This window comes from Salmo trutta, chromosome 16 (genome assembly GCF_901001165.1).
Source record: "Salmo trutta chromosome 16, fSalTru1.1, whole genome shotgun sequence".
In the NCBI taxonomy this organism is placed as follows: domain Eukaryota; kingdom Metazoa; phylum Chordata; class Actinopteri; order Salmoniformes; family Salmonidae; genus Salmo; species Salmo trutta.
This window is the reverse complement of record NC_042972.1, coordinates 440725-467097: the sequence shown is the minus strand read 5'-3', so window position 1 is coordinate 467097 and position 26373 is coordinate 440725. Positions and strand designations below refer to the sequence as shown.

Here is a 26373-nt window from a genome sequence, read left to right as displayed (position 1 = left end):
CTTCACCTGGAATGCTTTTCCAACAGTCTTGAAGGAGTTCCCTCATATGCTGAACACTTGTTGGCTGCTTTTCCTTCACTCTTCGGTCCAACTCATCCCAAACCATCTCAATTGGGTTGAGGTCAGGTGATTGTGGAGGCCAGGTCATCTGATGCAGCACTCCATTACTCTCCTTCTTGGTCAAATAGCCCTTAGACAGCCTGGAGGTGTGTTGTGTCATTGTCCTGTTGAAAAACAAATGATAGTCCCACTAAGTGCAAACCAGATGATATGGCGTATCTCTGCAGAATGCTGTGGTAGCCATGCTGGTTAAGTGTGCCTTGAATTCTAAATAAATCACCCACAGTGTCACCAGCAAAGCTCCCCCACACCATCACACCTCCACCTCCATGCTTTACGGAGGGAACCACACATGCGGAGATCATCCGTTCACCTACTCTGCGTCTCACAAAGACACAATAAAGAAAAACCCTGGAATGACTAAGTGTGTCCAAACTTTTGACTGGTACTATATATATATATATGTGGAGGAGACAGGTCTAGTATACATGCTTTATACAGGCATGTTATCTATTGTTGTTATAACATATTGATATGTTTCTGTCCATCACACATATCATCTATATTATTGTTGTGTTGGTCCTATAGGTGTGTCTGTCCCTAGTGGAGGAGAAGTTCCTGGATGTTCTACAGCTCCTCCATCAGCTCAGAGACCTCAATGTGTCCCAACGCTCCCTGGGGAAGATCTTACTGAGCACCTTGGAGTCCTGCAGCGACCCACAACATGGTGAGTAGTAGTTAATATACCACAGCCCTCAACGCAGAGTAGTACTGCACTTTGAAATCAGGTAGTGACCATGATGTAGTAACATGAGTTATACCGTAGTTACTATGCCACAGATGGAACACAGATGGAATCTACAGGCCAGTAGACCATAACGTTTTGGGCACCTGGGCTAGTTGGGAACATTTTCTACTGGGACTCAATTCACTCTGTAAAGCTGAAGCTCTACATTGTAGCCTGATTGACATTTAAAGAAATCGGCTCAATCAGAAATTCCCTTTAAATTGTAACATTTCAGCGATACGGATTAAATAGAACCCCAAATTAACTCAGACTGGTCTTGGGTACTGCATAACAACCTACAACTACTACTGGGTACTGCATAACAACCTACAACTACTACTGGGTACTGCATAACAACCTACAACTACTACTGGGTACTGCATAACAACCTACAACTACTACTGGGTACTGCATAATAACCTACAACTACTACTGGGTACTGTATAATAACCTACAACTACTACTGGGTACTGTATAATAACCTACAACTACTACTGGGTACTGTATAATAACCTACAACTACTACTGGGTACTGTATAATAACCTACAACTACTACTGGGTACTGTATAATAACCTACAACTACTACTGGGTACTGCATAACAACCTACAACTACTACTGGGTACTGCATAACAACCTACAACTACTACTGGGTACTGCATAATAACCTACAACTACTACTGGGTACTGCATAACAACCTACAACTACTACTGTATAACAACCTACAACTACTACTGGGTACTGTATAACAACCTACAACTACTACTGGGTACTGTATAACAACCTAAAACTACTACTGGGTACTGCATAACAACTACTACTGGGTACTGCATAACAACTACTACTGGGTACTGTATAATAACCTACAACTACTACTGGGTACTGCATAACAACTACTACTGGGTACTGTATAATAACCTACAACTACTACTGGGTACTGTATAACAACTACTACTGGGTACTGTATAACAACCTACAACTACTACTGGGTACTGTATAATAACCTACAACTACTACTGGGTACTGCATAACAACCTACAACTACTACTGGGTACTGTATAACAACTACTACTGGGTACTGCATAACAACCTACAACTACTACTGGGTACTGTATAACAACCTACAACTACTACTGGGTACTGCATAACAACCTACAACTACTACTGGGTACTGCATAACAACCTACAACTACTACTGGGTACTGTATAACAACCTACAACTACTACTGGGTACTGCATAACAACCTACAACTACTACTGGGTACTGCATAACAACCTACAACTACTACTGGGTACTGTATAACAACCTACAACTACTACTGGGTACTGTATAATAACCTACAACTACTACTGGGTACTGTATAATAACCTACAACTACTACTGGGTACTGTATAATAACCTACAACTACTACTGGGTACTGCATAATAACCTACAACTACTACTGGGTACTGTATAACAACTACTACTGGGTACTGTATAATAACCTACAACTACTACTGGGTACTGCATAACAACCTACAACTACTACTGGGTACTGCATAACAACCTACAACTACTACTGTATAACAACCTACAACTACTACTGGGTACTGTATAATAACCTACAACTACTACTGGGTACTGTATAACAACCTACAACTACTACTGGGTACTGTATAATAACCTACAACTACTACTGGGTACTGCATAACAACCTACAACTACTACTGGGTACTGCATAACAACCTACAACTACTACTGGGTACTGCATAACAACCTACAACTACTACTGGGTACTGCATAACAACCTACAACTACTACTGGGTACTGCATAACAACCTACAACTACTACTGGGTACTGCATAACAACCTACAACTACTACTGGGTACTGCATAACAACCTACAACTACTACTGGGTACTGCATAACAACCTACAACTACTACTGGGTACTGCATAACAACCTACAACTACTACTGGGTACTGCATAACAACCTACAACTACTACTGGGTACTGCATAATAACCTACAACTACTACTGGGTACTGCATAACAACCTACAACTACTACTGGGTACTGCATAACAACCTACAACTACTACTGGGTACTGCATAACAACTACTACTGGGTACTGCATAACAACTACTACTGGGTACTGCATAACAACCTACAACTACTACTGGGTACTGTATAACAACCTACAACTACTACTGGGTACTGTATAACAACCTGGCAGGAGACCAGTTTTCAGCTGTGCTAACATCATTGCACAAATGGCATGGAGTTTTCAATGACAGATTTTAAACAAATACATGTCTATCACTTGATGGTTTCATTTCAGAGACAAATAATTATGTTCTTTTTGCTAAATTCTATTTATCTGCCTGTACTACATTTTTGATAAAGAATTGTAGAAATTATACATTGTGACGTTAACATTTTTTTTAAATAAAAAATGTTTTCAATACAGTAATATGAGATCTGTATGTAAAATATTTACATTTGACATTTTAGTCATTTAGCATATGCTCTTATCTAGAGCAACTTACAGTTAGCGCATTCATCTTAAGATGGCTAGGTGGGACGTTACAGTCAAATATACGCAGGTTGACGTTTATTGGGATGAGTCTTGTCCTGGAGGCAGAACTGAGCGATTTCTGCTAGATGGGCCAGCTGCAAAGTCAAAATTGGCTAAATTGTAAAAATGATTAAAACAAAAATGTGCTATTTGGTCTTAATTTAAGGTTAGGGTTAGGCATTAGGGTTAGCAGTCTGGGTGAGGTTCTGTCTGTCTACCACACAAACATGTACAGCTCTCTGGGTGAGGTTCTGTCTAACACACTGACATGTTCAGCTCTCTGGGTGAGGTTCTGTCTGTCTAACACACTGACATGTACAGCTCTCTGGGTGAGGTTCTGTCTAACACACTGACATGTACAGCTCTCTGGGTGAGGTTCTGTCTACCACACTGACATGTTCAGCTCTCTGGGTGAGGTTCTGTCTAACACACTGACATGTACAGCTCTCTGGGTGAGGTTCTGTCTGTCTAACCACACTGACATGTACAGCTCTCTGGGTGAGGTTCTGTCTGTCTACCACACTGACATGTACAGCTCTCTGGGTGAGGTTCTGTCTGTCTACCACAATGACATGTACAGCTCTCTGGGTGAGGTTCTGTCTGTCTACCACACTGACATGTACAGCTCTCTGGGTGAGGTTCTGTCTGTCTACCACACTGACATGTTCAGCTCTCTGGGTGAGGTTCTGTCTGTCTACCACACTGACATGTTCAGCTCTCTGGGTGAGGTCCTGTCTAACACACTGACATGTACAGCTCTCTGGGTGAGGTTCTGTCTGTCTACCACACTGACATGTACAGCTCTCTGGGTGAGGTTCTGTTTGTCTAACCACACTGACATGTACAGCCCTCTGGGTGAGATTCTGTCTACCACACTGACATGTTCAGCTCTCTGGGTGAGGTTCTGTCTACCACACTGACATGTACAGCTCTCTGGGTGAGGTTCTGTCTAACACACTGACATGTTCAGCTCTCTGGGTGAGGTTCTGTCTGTCTACCACACTGACATGTACAGCTCCCTGGGTGAGGTTCTGTCTGTCTACCACCCTGACATGTACAGCTCTCTGGGTGAGGTTCTGTCTGTCTAACCACACTGACATGTACAGCTCTCTGGGTGAGGTTCTGTCTGTCTACCACACTGACATGTACAGCTCTCTGGGTGAGGTTCTGTCTACCACACTGACATGTACAGCTCTCTGGGTGAGGTTCTGTCTACCACACTGACATGTTCAGCTCTCTGGGTGAGGTTCTGTCTAACACACTGAAATGTTCAGCTCTCTGGCTGAGGTTCTGTCTGTCTAACACACTGACATGTACAGCTCTCTGGGTGAGGTTCTGTCTAACACACTGACATGTACAGCTCTCTGGGTGAGGTTCTGTCTACCACACTGACATGTTCAGCTCTCTGGGTGAGATTCTGTCTACCACACTGACATGTACAGCTCTCTGGGTGAGGTTCTGTCTACCACACTGACATGTTCAGCTCTCTGGGTGAGGTTCTGTCTAACACACTGACATGTACAGCTCTCTGGGTGAGGTTCTGTCTGTCTAACCACACTGACATGAACAGCTCTCTGGGTGAGGTTCTGTCTGTCTACCACACTGACATGTACAGCTCTCTGGGTGAGGTTCTGTCTGTCTACCACACTGACATGTACAGCTCTCTGGGTGAGGTTCTGTCTGTCTACCACAATGACATGTACAGCTCTCTGGGTGAGGTTCTGTCTGTCTACCACACTGACATGTACAGCTCTCTGGGTGAGGTTCTGTCTGTCTACCACACTGATATGTTCAGCTCTCTGGGTGAGGTTCTGTCTACCACACTGACATGTTCAGCTCTCTGGGTGAGGTTCTGTCTGTCTAACACACTGACATGTTCAGCTCTCTGGGTGAGGTTCTGTCTACCACACTGACATGTTCAGCTCTCTGGGTGAGGTTCTGTCTGTCTACCACCCTGACATGTACAGCTCTCTGGGTGAGGTTCTGTCTGTCTAACCACACTGACATGTACAGCTCTCTGGGTGAGGTTCTGTCTGTCTACCACACTGACATGTACAGCTCTCTGGGTGAGGTTCTGTCTACCACACTGACATGTACAGCTCTCTGGGTGAGGTTCTGTCTACCACACTGACATGTTCAGCTCTCTGGGTGAGGTTCTGTCTAACACACTGAAATGTTCAGCTCTCTGGCTGAGGTTCTGTCTGTCTAACACACTGACATGTACAGCTCTCTGGGTGAGGTTCTGTCTAACACACTGACATGTACAGCTCTCTGGGTGAGGTTCTGTCTACCACACTGACATGTTCAGCTCTCTGGGTGAGGTTCTGTCTACCACACTGACATGTACAGCTCTCTGGGTGAGGTTCTGTCTACCACACTGACATGTTCAGCTCTCTGGGTGAGGTTCTGTCTAACACACTGACATGTACAGCTCTCTGGGTGAGGTTCTGTCTGTCTAACCACACTGACATGAACAGCTCTCTGGGTGAGGTTCTGTCTGTCTACCACACTGACATGTACAGCTCTCTGGGTGAGGTTCTGTCTGTCTACCACACTGACATGTACAGCTCTCTGGGTGAGGTTCTGTCTGTCTACCACAATGACATGTACAGCTCTCTGGGTGAGGTTCTGTCTGTCTACCACACTGACATGTACAGCTCTCTGGGTGAGGTTCTGTCTGTCTACCACACTGACATGTTCAGCTCTCTGGGTGAGGTCCTGTCTAACACACTGACATGTACAGCTCTCTGGGTGAGGTTCTGTCTGTCTACCACACTGACATGTACAGCTCTCTGGGTGAGGTTCTGTTTGTCTAACCACACTGACATGTACAGCTCTCTGGGTGAGATTCTGTCTACCACACTGACATGTTCAGCTCTCTGGGTGAGGTTCTGTCTACCACACTGACATGTACAGCTCTCTGGGTGAGGTTCTGTCTAACACACTGACATGTTCAGCTCTCTGGGTGAGGTTCTGTCTGTCTACCACACTGACATGTACAGCTCCCTGGGTGAGGTTCTGTCTGTCTACCACCCTGACATGTACAGCTCTCTGGGTGAGCTTCTGTCTGTCTACCACACTGACATGTACAGCTCTCTGGGTGAGGTTCTGTCTGTCTACCACACTGACATGTACAGCTCTCTGGGTGAGGTTCTGTCTAACCACACTGACATGTACAGCTCTCTGGGTGAGGTTATGTCTAACACACTGACATGTTCAGCTCTCTGGGTGAAGTTCTGTCTGTCTACCACACTGACATGTACAGCTCTCTGGGTGAGGTTCTGTCTAACCACACTGACAAGTACAGCTCTCTGGGTGGGGTTCTGTCTAACCACACTGAGATGTTCAGCTCTCTGGGTGAGGTTCTGTCTGTTTAACCACACTGACATGTTCAGCTCTCTGGGTGAGGTTCTGTCTAACCACACTGAGATGTTCAGCTCTCTGGGTGAGGTTCTGTCTGTCTAACCACACTGAGATGTTCAGCTCTCTGGGTGAGGTTCTGTCTGTCTAACCACACTGACATGTTCAGCTCTCTGGGTGAGGTTCTGTCTGTCTAACCACACTGACATGTTCAGCTCTTTGGGTGAGGTTCTGTCTGTCTAACCACACTGACATGTACAGCTCTCTGGGTGAGGTTCTGTCTAACACACTGACATGTACAGCTCTCTGGGTGAGGTTCTGTCTACCACACTGACATGTAAAGCTCTCTGGGTGAGGTTCTGTCTGTCTAACTACACTGACATGTACAGCTCTCTGGGTGAGGTTCTGTCTGTCTAACCACACTGACATGTTCAGCTCTCTGGGTGAGGTTCTGTCTGTCTGACACACTGACATGTACAGCTCTCTGGGTGAGGTTCTGTCTACCACACTGACATGTACAGCTCTCTGGGTGAGGTTCTGTCTACCACACTGACATGTTCAGCTCTCTGGGTGAGGTTCTGTCTAACACACTGACATGTACAGCTCTCTGGGTGAGGTTCTGTCTGTCTAACCACACTGACATGTACAGCTCTCTGGGTGAGGTTCTGTCTGTTTACCACACTGACATGTACAGCTCTCTGGGTGAGGTTCTGTCTGTCTACCACACTGACATGTACAGCTCTCTGGGTGAGGTTCTGTCTGTCTACCACAATGACATGTACAGCTCTCTGGGTGAGGTTCTGTCTATCTACCACACTGACATGTACAGCTCTCTGGGTGAGGTTCTGTCTGTCTACCACACTGATATGTTCAGCTCTCTGGGTGAGGTTCTGTCTACCACACTGACATGTTCAGCTCTCTGGGTGAGGTTCTGTCTGTCTAACACACTGACATGTTCAGCTCTCTGGGTGAGGTTCTGTCTACCACACTGACATGTTCAGCTCTCTGGGTGAGGTTCTGTCTGTCTACCACACTGACATGTTCAGCTCTCTGGGTGAGGTCCTGTCTAACACACTGACATGTACAGCTCTCTGGGTGAGGTTCTGTCTGTCTACCACAATGACATGTACAGCTCTCTGGGTGAGGTTCTGTTTGTCTAACCACACTGACATGTACAGCTCTCTGGGTGAGATTCTGTCTACCACACTGACATGTTCAGCTCTCTGGGTGAGGTTCTGTCTACCACACTGACATGTACAGCTCTCTGGGTGAGGTTCTGTCTAACACACTGACATGTTCAGCTCTCTGGGTGAGGTTCTGTCTGTCTACCACACTGACATGTACAGCTCCCTGGGTGAGGTTCTGTCTGTCTACCACCCTGACATGTACAGCTCTCTGGGTGAGGTTCTGTCTGTCTACCACACTGACATGTACAGCTCTCTGGGTGAGGTTCTGTCTGTCTACCACACTGACATGTACAGCTCTCTGGGTGAGGTTCTGTCTAACCACACTGACATGTACAGCTCTCTGGGTGAGGTTATGTCTAACACACTGACATGTTCAGCTCTCTGGGTGAAGTTCTGTCTGTCTACCACACTGACATGTACAGCTCTCTGGGTGAGGTTCTGTCTAACCACACTGACAAGTACAGCTCTCTGGGTGGGGTTCTGTCTAACCACACTGAGATGTTCAGCTCTCTGGGTGAGGTTCTGTCTGTCTAACCACACTGACATGTTCAGCTCTCTGGGTGAGGTTCTGTCTGTCTAACCACACTGACATGTTCAGCTCTCTGGGTGAGGTTCTGTCTAACCACACTGAGATGTTCAGCTCTCTGGGTGAGGTTCTGTCTGTCTAACCACACTGACATGTTCAGCTCTCTGGGTGAGGTTCTGTCTGTCTAACCACACTGACATGTTCAGCTCTTTGGGTGAGGTTCTGTCTGTCTAACCACACTGACATGTACAGCTCTCTGGGTGAGGTTCTGTCTAACACACTGACATGTACAGCTCTCTGGGTGAGGTTCTGTCTACCACACTGACATGTAAAGCTCTCTGGGTGAGGTTCTGTCTGTCTAACTACACTGACATGTACAGCTCTCTGGGTGAGGTTCTGTCTGTCTAACCACACTGACATGTTCAGCTCTCTGGGTGAGGTTCTGTCTGTCTAACCACACTGACATGTTCAGCTCTCTGGGTGAAGTTCTGTCTGTCTAACCACACTGACATGTACAGCTCTCTGGGTGAGGTTCTGTCTGTCTAACCACACTGACATGTACAGCTCTCTGGGTGAGGTTCTGTCTGTCTAACCACACTGACATGTACAGCTCTCTGGGTGAGGTTCTGTCTAACCACTCTGACATGTACAGCTCTCTGGGTGAGGTTCTGTCTAACACACTGACATGTTCAGCTCTCTGGGTGAGGTTCTGTCTGTCTACCACACTGACATGTTCAGCTCTCTGGGTGAGGTTCTGTCTAACCACACTGACATGTACAGCTCTCTGGGTGAGGTTCTGTCTCCGACACTGACATGTACAGCTCTCTGGGTGAGGTTCTGTCTGTCTAACCACACTGACATGTTCAGCTCTCTGGGTGAGATTCTGTCTGTCTAACCACACTGACATGTACAGCTCTCTGGGTGAGGTTCTGTCTGTCTGACACACTGACATGTACAGCTCTCTGGGTGAGGTTCTGTCTACCACACTGACATGTACAGCTCTCTGGGTGAGGTTCTGTCTGTCTGACACACTGACATGTTCAGCTCTCTGGGTGAGGTTCTGTCTAACACACTGACATGTACAGCTCTCTGGGTGAGGTTCTGTCTGTCTAACCACACTGACATGTACAGCTCTCTGGGTGAGGTTCTGTCTGTCTACCACACTGACATGTACAGCTCTCTGGGTGAGGTTCTGTCTGTCTACCACAATGACATGTACAGCTCTCTGGGTGAGGTTCTGTCTGTCTACCACACTGACATGTACAGCTCTCTGGGTGAGGTTCTGTCTGTCTACCACACTGACATGTTCAGCTCTCTGGGTGAGGTTCTGTCTGTCTACCACACTGACATGTTCAGCTCTCTGGGTGAGGTCCTGTCTAACACACTGACATGTACAGCTCTCTGGGTGAGGTTCTGTCTGTCTACCACACTGACATGTACAGCTCTCTGGGTGAGGTTCTGTCTGTCTACCACAATGACATGTACAGCTCTCTGGGTGAGGTTCTGTTTGTCTAACCACACTGACATGTACAGCTCTCTGGGTGAGATTCTGTCTACCACACTGACATGTTCAGCTCTCTGGGTGAGGTTCTGTCTACCACACTGACATGTACAGCTCTCTGGGTGAGGTTCTGTCTAACACACTGACATGTTCAGCTCTCTGGGTGAGGTTCTGTCTGTCTACCACACTGACATGTACAGCTCTCTGGGTGAGGTTCTGTCTACCACACTGACATGTACAGCTCTCTGGGTGAGGTTCTGTCTACCACACTGACATGTTCAGCTCTCTGGGTGAGGTTCTGTCTAACACACTGAAATGTTCAGCTCTCTGGCTGAGGTTCTGTCTGTCTAACACACTGACATGTACAGCTCTCTGGGTGAGGTTCTGTCTAACACACTGACATGTACAGCTCTCTGGGTGAGGTTCTGTCTACCACACTGACATGTTCAGCTCTCTGGGTGAGATTCTGTCTACCACACTGACATGTACAGCTCTCTGGGTGAGGTTCTGTCTACCACACTGACATGTTCAGCTCTCTGGGTGAGGTTCTGTCTAACACACTGACATGTACAGCTCTCTGGGTGAGGTTCTGTCTGTCTAACCACACTGACATGTACAGCTCTCTGGGTGAGGTTCTGTCTGTCTACCACACTGACATGTACAGCTCTCTGGGTGAGGTTCTGTCTGTCTACCACACTGACATGTACAGCTCTCTGGGTGAGGTTCTGTCTGTCTACCACAATGACATGTACAGCTCTCTGGGTGAGGTTCTGTCTGTCTACCACACTGACATGTACAGCTCTCTGGGTGAGGTTCTGTCTGTCTACCACACTGATATGTTCAGCTCTCTGGGTGAGGTTCTGTCTACCACACTGACATGTTCAGCTCTCTGGGTGAGGTTCTGTCTGTCTAACACACTGACATGTTCAGCTCTCTGGGTGAGGTTCTGTCTACCACACTGACATGTTCAGCTCTCTGGGTGAGGTTCTGTCTGTCTACCACACTGACATGTTCAGCTCTCTGGGTGAGGTCCTGTCTAACACACTGACATGTACAGCTCTCTGGGTGAGGTTCTGTCTGTCTACCACACTGACATGTACAGCTCTCTGGGTGAGGTTCTGTTTGTCTAACCACACTGACATGTACAGCTCTCTGGGTGAGATTCTGTCTACCACACTGACATGTTCAGCTCTCTGGGTGAGGTTCTGTCTACCACACTGACATGTACAGCTCTCTGGGTGAGGTTCTGTCTAACACACTGACATGTTCAGCTCTCTGGGTGAGGTTCTGTCTGTCTACCACACTGACATGTACAGCTCCCTGGGTGAGGTTCTGTCTGTCTACCACCCTGACATGTACAGCTCTCTGGGTGAGCTTCTGTCTGTCTACCACACTGACATGTACAGCTCTCTGGGTGAGGTTCTGTCTGTCTACCACACTGACATGTACAGCTCTCTGGGTGAGGTTCTGTCTAACCACACTGACATGTACAGCTCTCTGGGTGAGGTTATGTCTAACACACTGACATGTTCAGCTCTCTGGGTGGAGTTCTGTCTGTCTACCACACTGACATGTACAGCTCTCTGGGTGAGGTTCTGTCTAACCACACTGACAAGTACAGCTCTCTGGGTGGGGTTCTGTCTAACCACACTGAGATGTTCAGCTCTCTGGGTGAGGTTCTGTCTGTCTAACCACACTGACATGTTCAGCTCTCTGGGTGAGGTTCTGTCTAACCACACTGACATGTTCAGCTCTCTGGGTGAGGTTCTGTCTGTCTAACCACACTGACATGTTCAGCTCTTTGGGTGAGGTTCTGTCTGTCTAACCACACTGACATGTACAGCTCTCTGGGTGAGGTTCTGTCTAACACACTGACATGTACAGCTCTCTGGGTGAGGTTCTGTCTACCACACTGACATGTAAAGCTCTCTGGGTGAGGTTCTGTCTGTCTAACTACACTGACATGTACAGCTCTCTGGGTGAGGTTCTGTCTGTCTAACCACACTGACATGTTCAGCTCTCTGGGTGAGGTTCTGTCTGTCTGACACACTGACATGTACAGCTCTCTGGGTGAGGTTCTGTCTACCACACTGACATGTACAGCTCTCTGGGTGAGGTTCTGTCTACCACACTGACATGTTCAGCTCTCTGGGTGAGGTTCTGTCTAACACACTGACATGTACAGCTCTCTGGGTGAGGTTCTGTCTGTCTAACCACACTGACATGTACAGCTCTCTGGGTGAGGTTCTGTCTGTTTACCACACTGACATGTACAGCTCTCTGGGTGAGGTTCTGTCTGTCTACCACACTGACATGTACAGCTCTCTGGGTGAGGTTCTGTCTGTCTACCACAATGACATGTACAGCTCTCTGGGTGAGGTTCTGTCTGTCTACCACACTGATATGTTCAGCTCTCTGGGTGAGGTTCTGTCTACCACACTGACATGTTCAGCTCTCTGGGTGAGGTTCTGTCTGTCTAACACACTGACATGTTCAGCTCTCTGGGTGAGGTTCTGTCTACCACACTGACATGTTCAGCTCTCTGGGTGAGGTTCTGTCTGTCTACCACACTGACATGTTCAGCTCTCTGGGTGAGGTCCTGTCTAACACACTGACATGTACAGCTCTCTGGGTGAGGTTCTGTCTGTCTACCACACTGACATGTACAGCTCTCTGGGTGAGGTTCTGTTTGTCTAACCACACTGACATGTACAGCTCTCTGGGTGAGATTCTGTCTACCACACTGACATGTTCAGCTCTCTGGGTGAGGTTCTGTCTACCACACTGACATGTACAGCTCTCTGGGTGAGGTTCTGTCTAACACACTGACATGTTCAGCTCTCTGGGTGAGGTTCTGTCTGTCTACCACACTGACATGTACAGCTCCCTGGGTGAGGTTCTGTCTGTCTACCACCCTGACATGTACAGCTCTCTGGGTGAGGTTCTGTCTGTCTACCACACTGACATGTACAGCTCTCTGGGTGAGGTTCTGTCTGTCTACCACACTGACATGTACAGCTCTCTGGGTGAGGTTCTGTCTAACCACACTGACATGTACAGCTCTCTGGGTGAGGTTATGTCTAACACACTGACATGTTCAGCTCTCTGGGTGAAGTTCTGTCTGTCTACCACACTGACATGTACAGCTCTCTGGGTGAGGTTCTGTCTAACCACACTGACAAGTACAGCTCTCTGGGTGGGGTTCTGTCTAACCACACTGAGATGTTCAGCTCTCTGGGTGAGGTTCTGTCTGTCTAACCACACTGACATGTTCAGCTCTCTGGGTGAGGTTCTGTCTGTCTAACCACACTGACATGTTCAGCTCTCTGGGTGAGGCTCTGTCTAACCACACTGAGATGTTCAGCTCTCTGGGTGAGGTTCTGTCTGTCTAACCACACTGACATGTTCAGCTCTCTGGGTGAGGTTCTGTCTGTCTAACCACACTGACATGTTCAGCTCTTTGGGTGAGGTTCTGTCTGTCTAACCACACTGACATGTACAGCTCTCTGGGTGAGGTTCTGTCTAACACACTGACATGTACAGCTCTCTGGGTGAGGTTCTGTCTACCACACTGACATGTAAAGCTCTCTGGGTGAGGTTCTGTCTGTCTAACTACACTGACATGTACAGCTCTCTGGGTGAGGTTCTGTCTGTCTAACCACACTGACATGTTCAGCTCTCTGGGTGAGGTTCTGTCTGTCTAACCACACTGACATGTACAGCTCTCTGGGTGAGGTTCTGTCTGTCTGACACACTGACATGTACAGCTCTCTGGGTGAGGTTCTGTCTACCACACTGACATGTACAGCTCTCTGGGTGAGGTTCTGTCTGTCTGACACACTGACATGTACAGCTCTCTGGGTGAGGTTCTGTCTGTCTACCACACTGACATGTACAGCTCTCTGGGTGAGGTTCTGTCTAACCACACTGACATGTACAGCTCTCTGGGTGAGGTTCTGTCTACGACACTGACATGTATAGCTCTCTGGGTGAGTTTCTGTCTGTCTAACCACACTGACATGTTCAGCTCTCTGGGTGAGGTTCTGTCTGTCTAACCACACTGACTTGTACAGCTCTCTGGGTGAGGTTCTGTCTGTCTAACCACACTGACATGTTCAGCTCTCTGGGTGAGGTTCTGTCTGTCTAACCACACTGACATGTTCAGCTCTCTGGGTGAAGTTCTGTCTGTCTAACCACACTGACATGTACAGCTCTCTGGGTGAGGTTCTGTCTGTCTAACCACACTGACATGTACAGCTCTCTGGGTGAGGTTCTGTCTGTCTAACCACACTGACATGTACAGCTCTCTGGGTGAGGTTCTGTCTGTCTAACCACACTGACATGTACAGCTCTCTGGGTGAGGTTCTGTCTAACACACTGACATGTTCAGCTCTCTGGGTGAGGTTCTGTCTGTCTACCACACTGACATGTTCAGCTCTCTGGGTGAGGTTCTGTCTAACCACACTGACATGTACAGCTCTCTGGGTGAGGTTCTGTCTGTCTAACCACACTGACATGTTCAGCTCTCTGGGTGAAGTTCTGTCTGTCTAACCACACTGACATGTACAGCTCTCTGGGTGAGGTTCTGTCTGTCTAACCACACTAACATGTACAGCTCTCTGGGTGAGGTTCTGTCTGTCTAACCACACTGACATGTACAGCTCTCTGGGTGAGGTTCTGTCTAACCACTCTGACATGTACAGCTCTCTGGGTGAGGTTCTGTCTAACACACTGACATGTTCAGCTCTCTGGGTGAGGTTCTGTCTGTCTACCACACTGACATGTTCAGCTCTCTGGGTGAGGTTCTGTCTAACCACACTGACATGTACAGCTCTCTGGGTGAGGTTCTGTCTCCGACACTGACATGTACAGCTCTCTGGGTGAGGTTCTGTCTGTCTAACCACACTGACATGTTCAGCTCTCTGGGTGAGATTCTGTCTGTCTAACCACACTGACATGTACAGCTCTCTGGGTGAGGTTCTGTCTGTCTGACACACTGACATGTACAGCTCTCTGGGTGAGGTTCTGTCTACCACACTGACATGTACAGCTCTCTGGGTGAGGTTCTGTCTGTCTGACACACTGACATGTACAGCTCTCTGGGTGAGGTTCTGTCTAACACACTGACATGTTCAGCTCTCTGGGTGAGGTTCTGTCTACGACACTGACATGTACAGCTCTCTGGGTGAGGTTCTGTCTGTCTACCACACTGACATGTACAGCTCTCTGGGTGAGGTTCTCTCTGTCTAACACACTGACATGTACAGCTCTCTGGGTGAGGTTCTGTCTACCACACTGACATGTTCAGCTCTCTGGGTGAGGTTCTGTCTAACAGCCTGACATGTACAGCTCTCTGGGTGAGGTTCTGTCTGTCTACCACACTGACATGTTCAGCTCTCTGGGTGAGGTTCTGTCTACCACACTGACATGTACAGCTCTCTGGCTGAGGTTCTGTCTGTCTAACCACACTGACATGTACAGCTCTCTGGGTGAGGTTCTGTCTGTCTAACCACACTGACATGTACAGCTCTCTGGGTGAGGTTCTGTCTACCACACTGACATGTACCGCTCTCTGGGTGAGGTTCTGTCTACCACACTGACATGTTCAGCTCTCTGGGTGAGGTTCTGTCTGTCTACCACACTGACATGTACAGCTCTCTGGGTGAGGTTCTGTCTGTCTAACACACTGACATGTTCAGCTCGCTGGGTGAGTTTCTAACTACCACACTGACATGTTCAGCTCTCTGGGTGAGGTTCTGTCTACCACACTGACATGTACAGATCTCTGGGTGAGGTTCTGTCTGTCTACCACACTGACATGTACAGCTCTCTGGGTGAGGTTCTGTCTGTCTAACACACTGACATGTACAGCTCTCTGGGTGAGGTTCTGTCTACCACACTGACATGTTCAGCTCTCTGGGTGAGGTTCTGTCTACCACACTGACATGTTCAGCTCTCTGGGTGAGGTTCTGTCTACCACACTGACATGTTCAGCTCTCTGGGTAAGGTTCTGTATGTCTACCACACTGACATGTACAGCTCTCTGGGTGAGGTTCTGTCTGTCTAACACACTGACATGTACAGCTCTCTGGGTGAGGTTCTGTCTGTCTACCACACTGACATGTAGAGCTCTCTGGGTGAGATTCTGTCTGTCTACCACACTGACATGTTCAGCTCTCTGGGTGAGGTTCTGTCTGTCTAACACACTGACATGTTCAGCTCTCTGGGTGAGGTTCTGTCTACCACACTGACATGTACAGCTCTCTGGGTGAGGTTCTGTCTGTCTAACCACACTGACATGTACAGCTCTCTGGGTGAGGTTCTGTCTACCACACTGACATGTACAGCTCTCTGGGTGAGGTTCTGTCTGTCTAACCACACTGACATGTACAGCTCTCTGGGTGAGGGTCTGTCTAACCACACTGACATGTACAGCTCTCTGGGTGAGGTTCTGTCTGTCTAACCACACTGACATGTACAGCTTTCTGGGTGAGGTTCTGTCTGTCTAACCACACTGACATGTACAGCTTTCTGGGTGAGGTTCTGTCTGTCTAACCACACTGACATGTACAGCTCTCTGGGTGAGGTTCTGTCTACCACACTGACATGTACAGCTCTTTGGGTGAGGTTCTGTCTACCACACTAACATGTACCGCTCTCTGGGTGAGGTTCTGTCTACCACACTGACATGTTCAGCTCTCTGGGTGAGGTTCTGTCTGTCTAACACACTGACTTGTTCAGCTCTCTGGGTGAGGTTCTGTCTAACACACTGACATGTTCAGCTCTCTGGGTGATGTTCTGTCTGTCTACCACACTGACATGTACAGCTCTCTGGGTGAGGTTCTGCCTGTCTAACACACTGACATGTTCAGCTCTCTGGGTGATGTTCTGTCTGTCTAACACACTGACATGTTCAGCTCGCTGGGTGAGTTTCTAACTACCACACTGACATGTTCAGCTCTCTGTGTGAGGTTCTGTCTACCACACTGACATGTACAGCTCTCTGGGTGAGGTTCTGTCTGTCTACCACACTGACATGTACAGCTCTCTGGGTGAGGTTCTGTCTGTCTAACCACACTGACATGTACAGCTCTCTGGGTGAGGTTCTGTCTACCACACTGACATGTACAGCTCTCTGGGTGAGGTTCTGTCTGTCTAACCACACTGACATGTACAGCTCTCTGGGTGAGGGTCTGTCTAACCACACTGACATGTACAGCTCTCTGGGTGAGGTTCTGTCTGTCTAACCACACTGACATGTACAGCTTTCTGGGTGAGGTTCTGTCTGTCTAACCACACTGACATGTACAGCTTTCTGGGTGAGGTTCTGTCTGTCTAACCACACTGACATGTACAGCTCTCTGGGTGAGGTTCTGTCTACCACACTGACATGTACAGCTCTTTGGGTGAGGTTCTGTCTACCACACTGACATGTACCGCTCTCTGGGTGAGGTTCTGTCTACCACACTGACATGTTCAGCTCTCTGGGTGAGGTTCTGTCTGTCTAACACACTGACTTGTTCAGCTCTCTGGGTGAGGTTCTGTCTAACACACTGACATGTTCAGCTCTCTGGGTGAGGTTCTGTCTGTCTACCACACTGACATGTACAGCTCTCTGGGTGAGGTTCTGCCTGTCTAACACACTGACATGTTCAGCTCTCTGGGTGATGTTCTGTCTGTCTAACACACTGACATGTTCAGCTCGCTGGGTGAGTTTCTAACTACCACACTGACATGTTCAGCTCTCTGTGTGAGGTTCTGTCTACCACACTGACATGTACAGCTCTCTGGGTGAGGTTCTGTCTGTCTACCACACTGACATGTACAGCTCTCTGGGTGAGGTTCTGTCTGTCTAACACACTGACATGTACAGCTCTCTGGGTGAGGTTCTGTCTGTCTACCACACTGACATCTAGAGCTCTCTGGGTGAGATTCTGTCTGTCTACCACACTGACATGTTCAGCTCTCTGGGTGAGGTTCTGTCTGTCTAACACACTGACATGTTCAGCTCTCTGGGTGAGGTTCTGTCTACCACACTGACATGTACAGCTCTCTGGGTGAGGTTCTGTCTGTCTAACCACACTGACATGTACAGCTCTCTGGGTGAGGTTCTGTCTACCACACTGACATGTACTGCTCTCTGGGTGAGGTTCTGTCTGTCTAACCACACTGACATGTACAGCTCTCTGGGTGAGGTTCTGTCTACCACACTGACATGTACAGCTCTCTGGGTGAGGTTCTGTCTGTCTAACCACACTGACATGTACAGCTTTCTGGGTGAGGTTCTGTCTGTCTAACCACACTGACATGTACAGCTCTCTGGGTGACGTTCTGTCTACCACACTGACATGTACAGCTCTTTGGGTGAGGTTCTGTCTACCACACTGACATGTACTGCTCTCTGGGTGAGGTTCTGTCTACCACACTGACATGTTCAGCTCTCTGGGTGAGGTTCTGTCTGTCTAACACACTGACATGTTCAGCTCTCTGGGTGAGGTTTTGTCTAACACACTGACATGTTCAGCTCTCTGGGTGAGGTTCTGTCTGTCTACCACACTGACATGTACAGCTCTCTGGGTGAGGTTCTGCCTGTCTAACACACTGACATGTTCAGCTCTCTGGGTGAGGTTCTGTCTGTCTAACACACTGACATGTTCAGCTCGCTGGGTGAGTTTCTAACTACCACACTGACATGTTCAGCTCTCTGGGTGAGGTTCTGTCTACCACACTGACATGTACAGCTCTCTGGGTGAGGTTCTGTCTGTCTACCACACTGACATGTACAGCTCTCTGGGTGAGGTTCTGTCTGTCTAACACACTGACATGTACAGCTCTCTGGGTGAGGTTCTGTCTACCACACTGACATGTTCAGCTCTCTGGGTGAGGTTCTGTCTAACAGCCTGACATGTACAGCTCTCTGGGTGAGGTTCTGTCTACCACACTGACATGTTCAGCTCTCTGGGTGAGGTTCTGTCTAACAGCCTGACATGTACAGCTCTCTGGGTGAGGTTCTGTCTGTCTACCACACTAACATGTTCAGCTCTCTGGGTGAGGTTCTGTCTACCACACTGACATGTTCAGCTCTCTGGGTGAGGTTCTGTCTACCACACTGACATGTTCAGCTCTCTGGGTAAGGTTCTGTCTGTCTACCACACTGACATGTATAGCTCTCTGGGTGAGGTTCTGTCTGTCTAACACACTGACATGTACAGCTCTCTGGGTGAGGTTCTGTCTGTCTACCACACTGACATGTAGAGCTCTCTGGGTGAGATTCTGTCTGTCTACCACACTGACATGTTCAGCTCTCTGGGTGAGGTTCTGTCTGTCTAACACACTGACATGTTCAGCTCTCTGGGTGAGGTTCTGTCTACCACACTGACATGTACAGCTCTCTGGGTGAGGTTCTGTCTGTCTAACCACACTGACATGTACAGCTCTCTGGGTGAGGTTCTGTCTACCACACTGACATGTTCAGCTCTCTGGGTGAGGTTCTGTCTGTCTAACACACTGACTTGTTCAGCTCTCTGGGTGAGGTTCTGTCTAACACACTGACATGTTCAGCTCTCTGGGTGAGGTTCTGCCTGTCTAACACACTGACATGTTCAGCTCTCTGGGTGATGTTCTGTCTGTCTAACACACTGACATGTTCAGCTCGCTGGGTGAGTTTCTAACTACCACACTGACATGTTCAGCTCTCTGTGTGAGGTTCTGTCTACCACACTGACATGTACAGCTCTCTGGGTGAGGTTCTGTCTGTCTACCACACTGACATGTACAGCTCTCTGGGTGAGGTTCTGTCTGTCTAACACACTGACATGTACAGCTCTCTGGGTGAGGTTCTGTCTGTCTACCACACTGACATGTAGAGCTCTCTGGGTGAGATTCTGTCTGTCTACCACACTGACATGTTCAGCTCTCTGGGTGAGGTTCTGTCTGTCTAACACACTGACATGTTCAGCTCTCTGGGTGAGGTTCTGTCTACCACACTGACATGTACAGCTCTCTGGGTGAGGTTCTGTCTGTCTAACCACACTGACATGTACAGCTCTCTGGGTGAGGTTCTGTCTACCACACTGACATGTACTGCTCTCTGGGTGAGGTTCTGTCTGTCTAACCACACTGACATGTACAGCTCTCTGGGTGAGGTTCTGTCTACCACACTGACATGTACAGCTCTCTGGGTGAGGTTCTGTCTGTCTAACCACACTGACATGTACAGCTTTCTGGGTGAGGTTCTGTCTGTCTAACCACACTGACATGTACAGCTTTCTGGGTGAGGTTCTGTCTGTCTAACCACACTGACATGTACAGCTCTCTGGGTGACGTTCTGTCTACCACACTGACATGTACAGCTCTTTGGGTGAGGTTCTGTCTACCACACTGACATGTACCGCTCTCTGGGTGAGGTTCTGTCTACCACACTGACATGTTCAGCTCTCTGGGTGAGGTTCTGTCTGTCTAACACACTGACATGTACAGCTCTCTGGGTGAGGTTCTGTCTGTCTAACACACTGACATGTTCAGCTCGCTGGGTGAGTTTCTAACTACCACACTGACATGTTCAGCTCTCTGGGTGAGGTTCTGTCTACCACACTGACATGTACAGCTCTCTGGGTGAGGTTCTGTCTGTCTACCACACTGACATGTACAGCTCTCTGGGTGAGGTTCTGTCTGTCTAACACACTGACATGTTCAGCTCGCTGGGTGAGTTTCTAACTACCACACTGACATGTTCAGCTCTCTGGGTGAGGTTCTGTCTACCACACTGACATGTACAGCTCTCTGGGTGAGGTTCTGTCTACCACACTGACATGTTCAGCTCTCTGGGTGAGGTTCTGTCTAACAGCCTGACATGTACAGCTCTCTGGGTGAGGTTCTGTCTGTCTACCACACTAACATGTTCAGCTCTCTGGGTGAGGTTCTGTCTACCACACTGACATGTTCAGCTCTCTGGGTGAGGTTCTGTCTACCACACTGACATGTTCAGCTCTCTGGGTAAGGTTCTGTCTGTCTACCACACTGACATGTACAGCTCTCTGGGTGAGGTTCTGTCTGTCTAACACACTGACATGTACAGCTCTCTGGGTGAGGTTCTGTCTGTCTACCACACTGACATGTAGAGCTCTCTGGGTGAGATTCTGTCTGTCTACCACACTGACATGTTCAGCTCTCTGGGTGAGGTTCTGTCTGTCTAACACACTGACATGTTCAGCTCTCTGGGTGAGGTTCTGCCTGTCTACCACACTGACATGTACAGCTCTCTGGGTGAGGTTCTGTCTGTCTACCACACTGACATGTAGAGCTCTCTGGGTGAGATTCTGTCTGTCTACCACACTGACATGTTCAGCTCTCTGGGTGAGGTTCTGTCTGTCTAACACACTGACATGTTCAGCTCTCTGGGTGAGGTTCTGTCTACCACACTGACATGTACAGCTCTCTGGGTGAGGTTCTGTCTGTCTAACCACACTGACATGTACAGCTCTCTGGGTGAGGTTCTGTCTAACCACACTGACATGTACAGCTCTCTGGGTGAGGTTCTGTCTGTCTAACCACACTGACATGTACAGCTCTCTGGGTGAGGTTCTGTCTGCCTAACCACACTGACATGTACAGCTCTCTGGGTGAGGTTCTGTCTGTCTACCACACTGACATGTTCAGCTCTCTGGGTGAGGTTCTGCCTGTCTAACACACTGACATGTTCATCTCTCTGGGTGAGGTTCTGTCTGTCTACCACACTGACATGTTCAGCTCTCTGGGTGAGGTTCCTTCTTCAAGTCTCCAGTGGGTGATGAAATCCCTTCCATCTATGTAATGTATTCCAGGTTATGTACAGGTGCAGACAGAAAGTGTGGAGTGCATGACACTGCATCATGGATATAACATTTTGCCTCATGGGTCCAGCAGGCAGAGGTCAATAGCTATAGGCAGATGTTTTTTATTTGTATTTAACTTATATTTAACTAGGAATGCAGTTAAGAACAAATTCTTATTTACAATGACGGCCTACACCGGCCAAACCCGGACGACACTGGCCCAATTGTGTACTGCCTTATGGGACTACCAATTACGGCTGGTTGTGATACAGCCTGGATTAGAACCAGGGTCTGTAGTGACGCCTAAAGCACTGAGATGCAGTGCCTTAAACCGCTGCTCCACACGGGAGATGGAGGATGCCACTCTTCTGATACTGAGTAGCCTACAGAGTAATATGAGAAGAATGCAATTGCTGAACTTATGTAGATGTTCTAAACTGAACACTTGTTGGCTGCTTTTCCTTTAGTCTGCGGTCCAACTCATCCCAAACCATCTCAATTGGGTTGATGTCGGGTGATTGTGGAGACCAGGTCATCTGATGCAGCACTCCATTACTCTCCTTCTTGGTCAAATAGCCCTTACACAGCCTGGAGGTGTGTTGGGTCATTGTCCTGTTGAAAAAAAAATGATAGTCCCACTAAGCGCAAACCAGATGGTATGGCGTATCTCTGCAGAATGCTGTGGTAGCCATGCTGGTTAAGTGTGCCTTGAATTCTAAATAACTCACCCACAGTGTCACCAGTAAATCACCCCCACACCATCACACCTCCTCCTCCATGCTTCACGGTGGGAACCACACATGCAGAGATCATCCTTTCACCTACTCTGCGTCTCACAAAGACACAGCGGTTGGAACCAAAAATCTGAAATCATGGACTCACCAAACCAAAGGACAGATTTCCACCGATCTAATATCCATTGCTGGTGTTTCTTGGCCCAAGCAAGTCTTCTTCTTCTTATTGGTGTCCTTTAGCAGTGGTTTCTTTGCAGAAATTCCACCATGAACGCCTGATTCATGCAGTCTCCTCTGAACAGCTGATGTTGAAATGTGTTTGTTACTTGAACTCTGTGAAGCATTTATTTGGGCTGCAATTTCTGAGGCTGGTAACTCTAATGAACATAGCCTCGGCAGCATAGGTAACTCTGGGTCTTCCTTTCCTGTGGCGGTCCTCATGAGAGCCAGTTTCATCATAGCGCTTGATGGTTTTTGCGACTGCACTTGAAGAAACTTTCAAAGTTCTTAAATTCTCTGGATTGACTGACCTTCATGTCTTAAAGTAATGATGGACTGTCATTTCTCTTTCCTTATTTGAGCTGTTCTTGCCATAATATGGACTTGATATTTTACCAAATAGGGCTATCTTCTGTATACCACCCCTACCTTGTCACACATCTGATTGGCTCAAACGCATTAAGTAAAGAAATTCCACAAATTAACTTTTAACAAAGGCACACCTGTTCATTGAAATGCATTCCAAGTGACTACCTCATGACGCTGGTTGAGAGAATGCCAAGAGCGTGCAAAGCTGTCATCAAGGCAAAGGGTGGCTACTTTGAAGAATCTCAAATGTAAAATACATTTTGATTTGTTTAACACTTTTTTGGTTGCTATATGATTCCATATGTGTTATTTCATAGTTTTGATGTCTTCGCTATTATTCTACAATGTAGAAAATAGTACAAATAAAAAAAAGGAACCCTTGAATGAGTAGGTTTGTCCAAACATTTGACTGGCACTGTATATTTTATTGGGTAAAGAGACTGCCTTAGGAGAGATAAAACATCTATATATCTCCCCTCTCTCTCAGACAGAGTCTCTTCAACCAATAACATAGATATAAACCATCTATCTCCTCTCTCTCAGGGAAAGCCCACATCCTGGAGGTGCTGAATGCTCTGTACCACGAGCTGGCTGCCTGTGAGGTCTTGGCTGCCTGTGAGGTCTTGACCACCAGCGGAACTCTGGAGAGAACACAGTCCCTCGGCAACCCTCTGGAGAGAACACAGTCCCTCGGCAACCCTCTGGAGAGAACAAAGTCCCTCGGCAACCCTCTGGAGAGAACACAGTCCCTCGGCAACCCTCTGGAGAGAACACAGTCCCTCGGCAACCCTCTGGAGAGAACACAGTCCCTCGGCAACCCTCTGGAGAGAACACAGTCCCTCGGCAACCCTCTGGAGAGAACACAGTCCCTCGGCAACCCTCTGGAGAGAACACAGTCCCTCGGCAACCCTCTGGAGAGAACACAGTCCCTCGGCAACCCTCTGGAGAGAACACAGTCCCTCGGCAACCCTCTGGAGAGAACACAGTCCCTCGGCAACCCTCTGGAGAGAACACAGTCTCTCAACAACACTGGTAGTTACTGAAGTTCCCATGGGCAGTGAGGTGAGGAGGCTTGAACCCTGGCATGGGAAACATTTAAATTGCATACTCCTTGTGTCCTCTCTCCTCGTCTCCTTCTCAAAACCCATTGATTGACAAACCCAGAGGTCCCTCCCCTCTGACCTTTTCCTCAAATAGGTTTTGAGGAGACGACGAGAGAGGATGCACGGAGCATGCAATTGAGATGTTCCCAATGCCAGGGTCCAAGCCTCCTCACGTCAGCGCTACATGATCAAAACTATGTGGACACCTGCTCATCAAACATCTCATTCCAAAATCATGGGCATTAGTATTGAGTTGGTCCCACCTTTGCTGCTATAACAGCCTCCACTCTTCTGGGAAGGATTTCCACTAATGTTGGAACATTGCTGCAGGGACTTGCTTCCATTCAGCCACAAGAGCATTAGTGAGGTCGGGCACTGATGTTGGGCGATTAGGTCTGGCTAACAGTCGGTGTTCCAATTCATCCCAAAGGTGTTCGATGGGGTTGAGATCAGGGCTCTGTGCAGGCTAGTCAAGTTCTTCCACACCGTTATCGACAAATCATTTCAGTATGGACCTCGCTTTGTGCACGGGTGTATTGTCATGCTGAAACAGGAAAAAGCCTTCCCCAAACTGTTGCCACAAACTTGGAAGCACAGAATCATCTGTAGCATTAAGCTTTCCCTTCTCTAGAACTAAGGGGCCTAGCCCGAACCATGAAAAACAGCCCCAGACCATTATACCTCATCCACCAAACTTTACAGTCGGCACTATGCATTGGGGCAGGTAGAGGTCTCCTGGCATCCGCCAAACCCAGATTCATCCATTGGACTGCCAGATGGTGAAGCTTGATTCATCACTCCAGAGAATGCATTTCCACTGCTCCAGAGTCCAATGGCGGCAAGCTTCACAACACTCCAGCCGACGCTTGGCATTGCGCATGGTGATCTTAGGCTTGTGTGCGGCTGCTCGGCCATGGAAACCCATTTCATGAAGCTCCCGACTCAATTATTGTGCTGACGTTGCTTCGAGACAATTTGGAATTCGGTAGTGAGTGTTGCAACTGAGGACAGACAATTTTTATGCATTTCAGCACTTTGCAGTCCCGTTCTGTGAGTTTGTGTGGCCTATCACTTCCGTTATTGCTCCTAGACGTTTCCACTTCACAATAACAGCACTTGACCGGGGCAGCTCTAGCAGGACAGAAATTTGACGAACTGACTTGTTGGAAAGGTGGCATCCTACGACGGTGCCACGTTCAAAGTCACTGAGCTCTTCAGTAAGGCCATTCTACTGCCAATGTTTGTCTATGGAGATTGCATGGCGGTGTGCTCGATTTTATACACCTGTCAGAAACGGGTGTGGCTGAAATAGAATCCACTAATTTGAAGGGGTGTCTGCATACTTCTGTGTATATATACACACATCTGTCATGTTCCTTTCTACGCCTCTGTTAAGAGAAGTTCTAGAACTGTTGATTTATTTTCTCTAACTACAGTATTCTCATTATCAAATTGTATTTGTTACATGCACCGAATACAACAGGTGTAGACCTTACCATGAAATGCTTACTTACAAGCCCGTAACCACCAATGCAGTTTAAAAAAAAAATATATCTGCTACAAAAATACAAAAATAAATAAATAAAGTATTTAAAAAAGTAACAATAAAATAACCATAACGAGGCTATATACAGGAGGTATAGATACAGAGTCAATGTGCGGGGGTACAGGTTAGTTGAGGTAATATGTACGGGTAAATTGTCTATGCATAGATAAACAGCGAGTAGCAGAAGCTTTAAAAAAAAGGGGTGATTGCAAAGAATCCGGGTGGCCATTTGAGTAACTGTTCAGCAGTCTAATGGCTTGGGGGTAGAAGTTGTTCAGGAGCCTTTTGGACCTAGACATGGCCCTGGTACCGCTTGCCATGCGATAGCAGAGAGAACAGTGTAGGACTTGGGTGGCTGGAGTCTGACAATTATTAGGGCCTTCCTCTGACACCGCCTAGTATAGAGGTCCTGGACGGCAGGAAGCTTGGCCCGGTTTATATTTGTATTTTTTATGGATACCCATTTGTTCCTGCCATGGCAGCAGCTACTCTTCCTGGGGTCCAGCAAAATTAAAGGCATTTATACATTCACAACAGATTTCACAACACATTAAGTATCTGCCCTCAGGCCCCTATTCTACAACACAAAATCCATGTGTACGTGTGTGT

General features: G+C 47.9%; 1 protein-coding gene across 1 annotated transcript in view; it reads left to right on the top strand.

Moving 5' to 3' along the window:
* Positions 1–24465, top strand: part of efcc1 (EF-hand and coiled-coil domain containing 1) — a 73392-nt gene extending 48927 nt beyond the window's left edge. The window contains exons 8-9 of the mRNA XM_029692711.1: positions 649–787; positions 23659–24465. Coding sequence (XP_029548571.1) covers positions 649–787; positions 23659–24158 — 639 coding nt within the window. The 3' untranslated portion in view covers positions 24159–24465. The remainder of the gene's footprint in view (positions 1–648; positions 788–23658) is intronic.
* The last annotated feature ends 1908 nt before the right edge of the window (positions 24466–26373 follow it).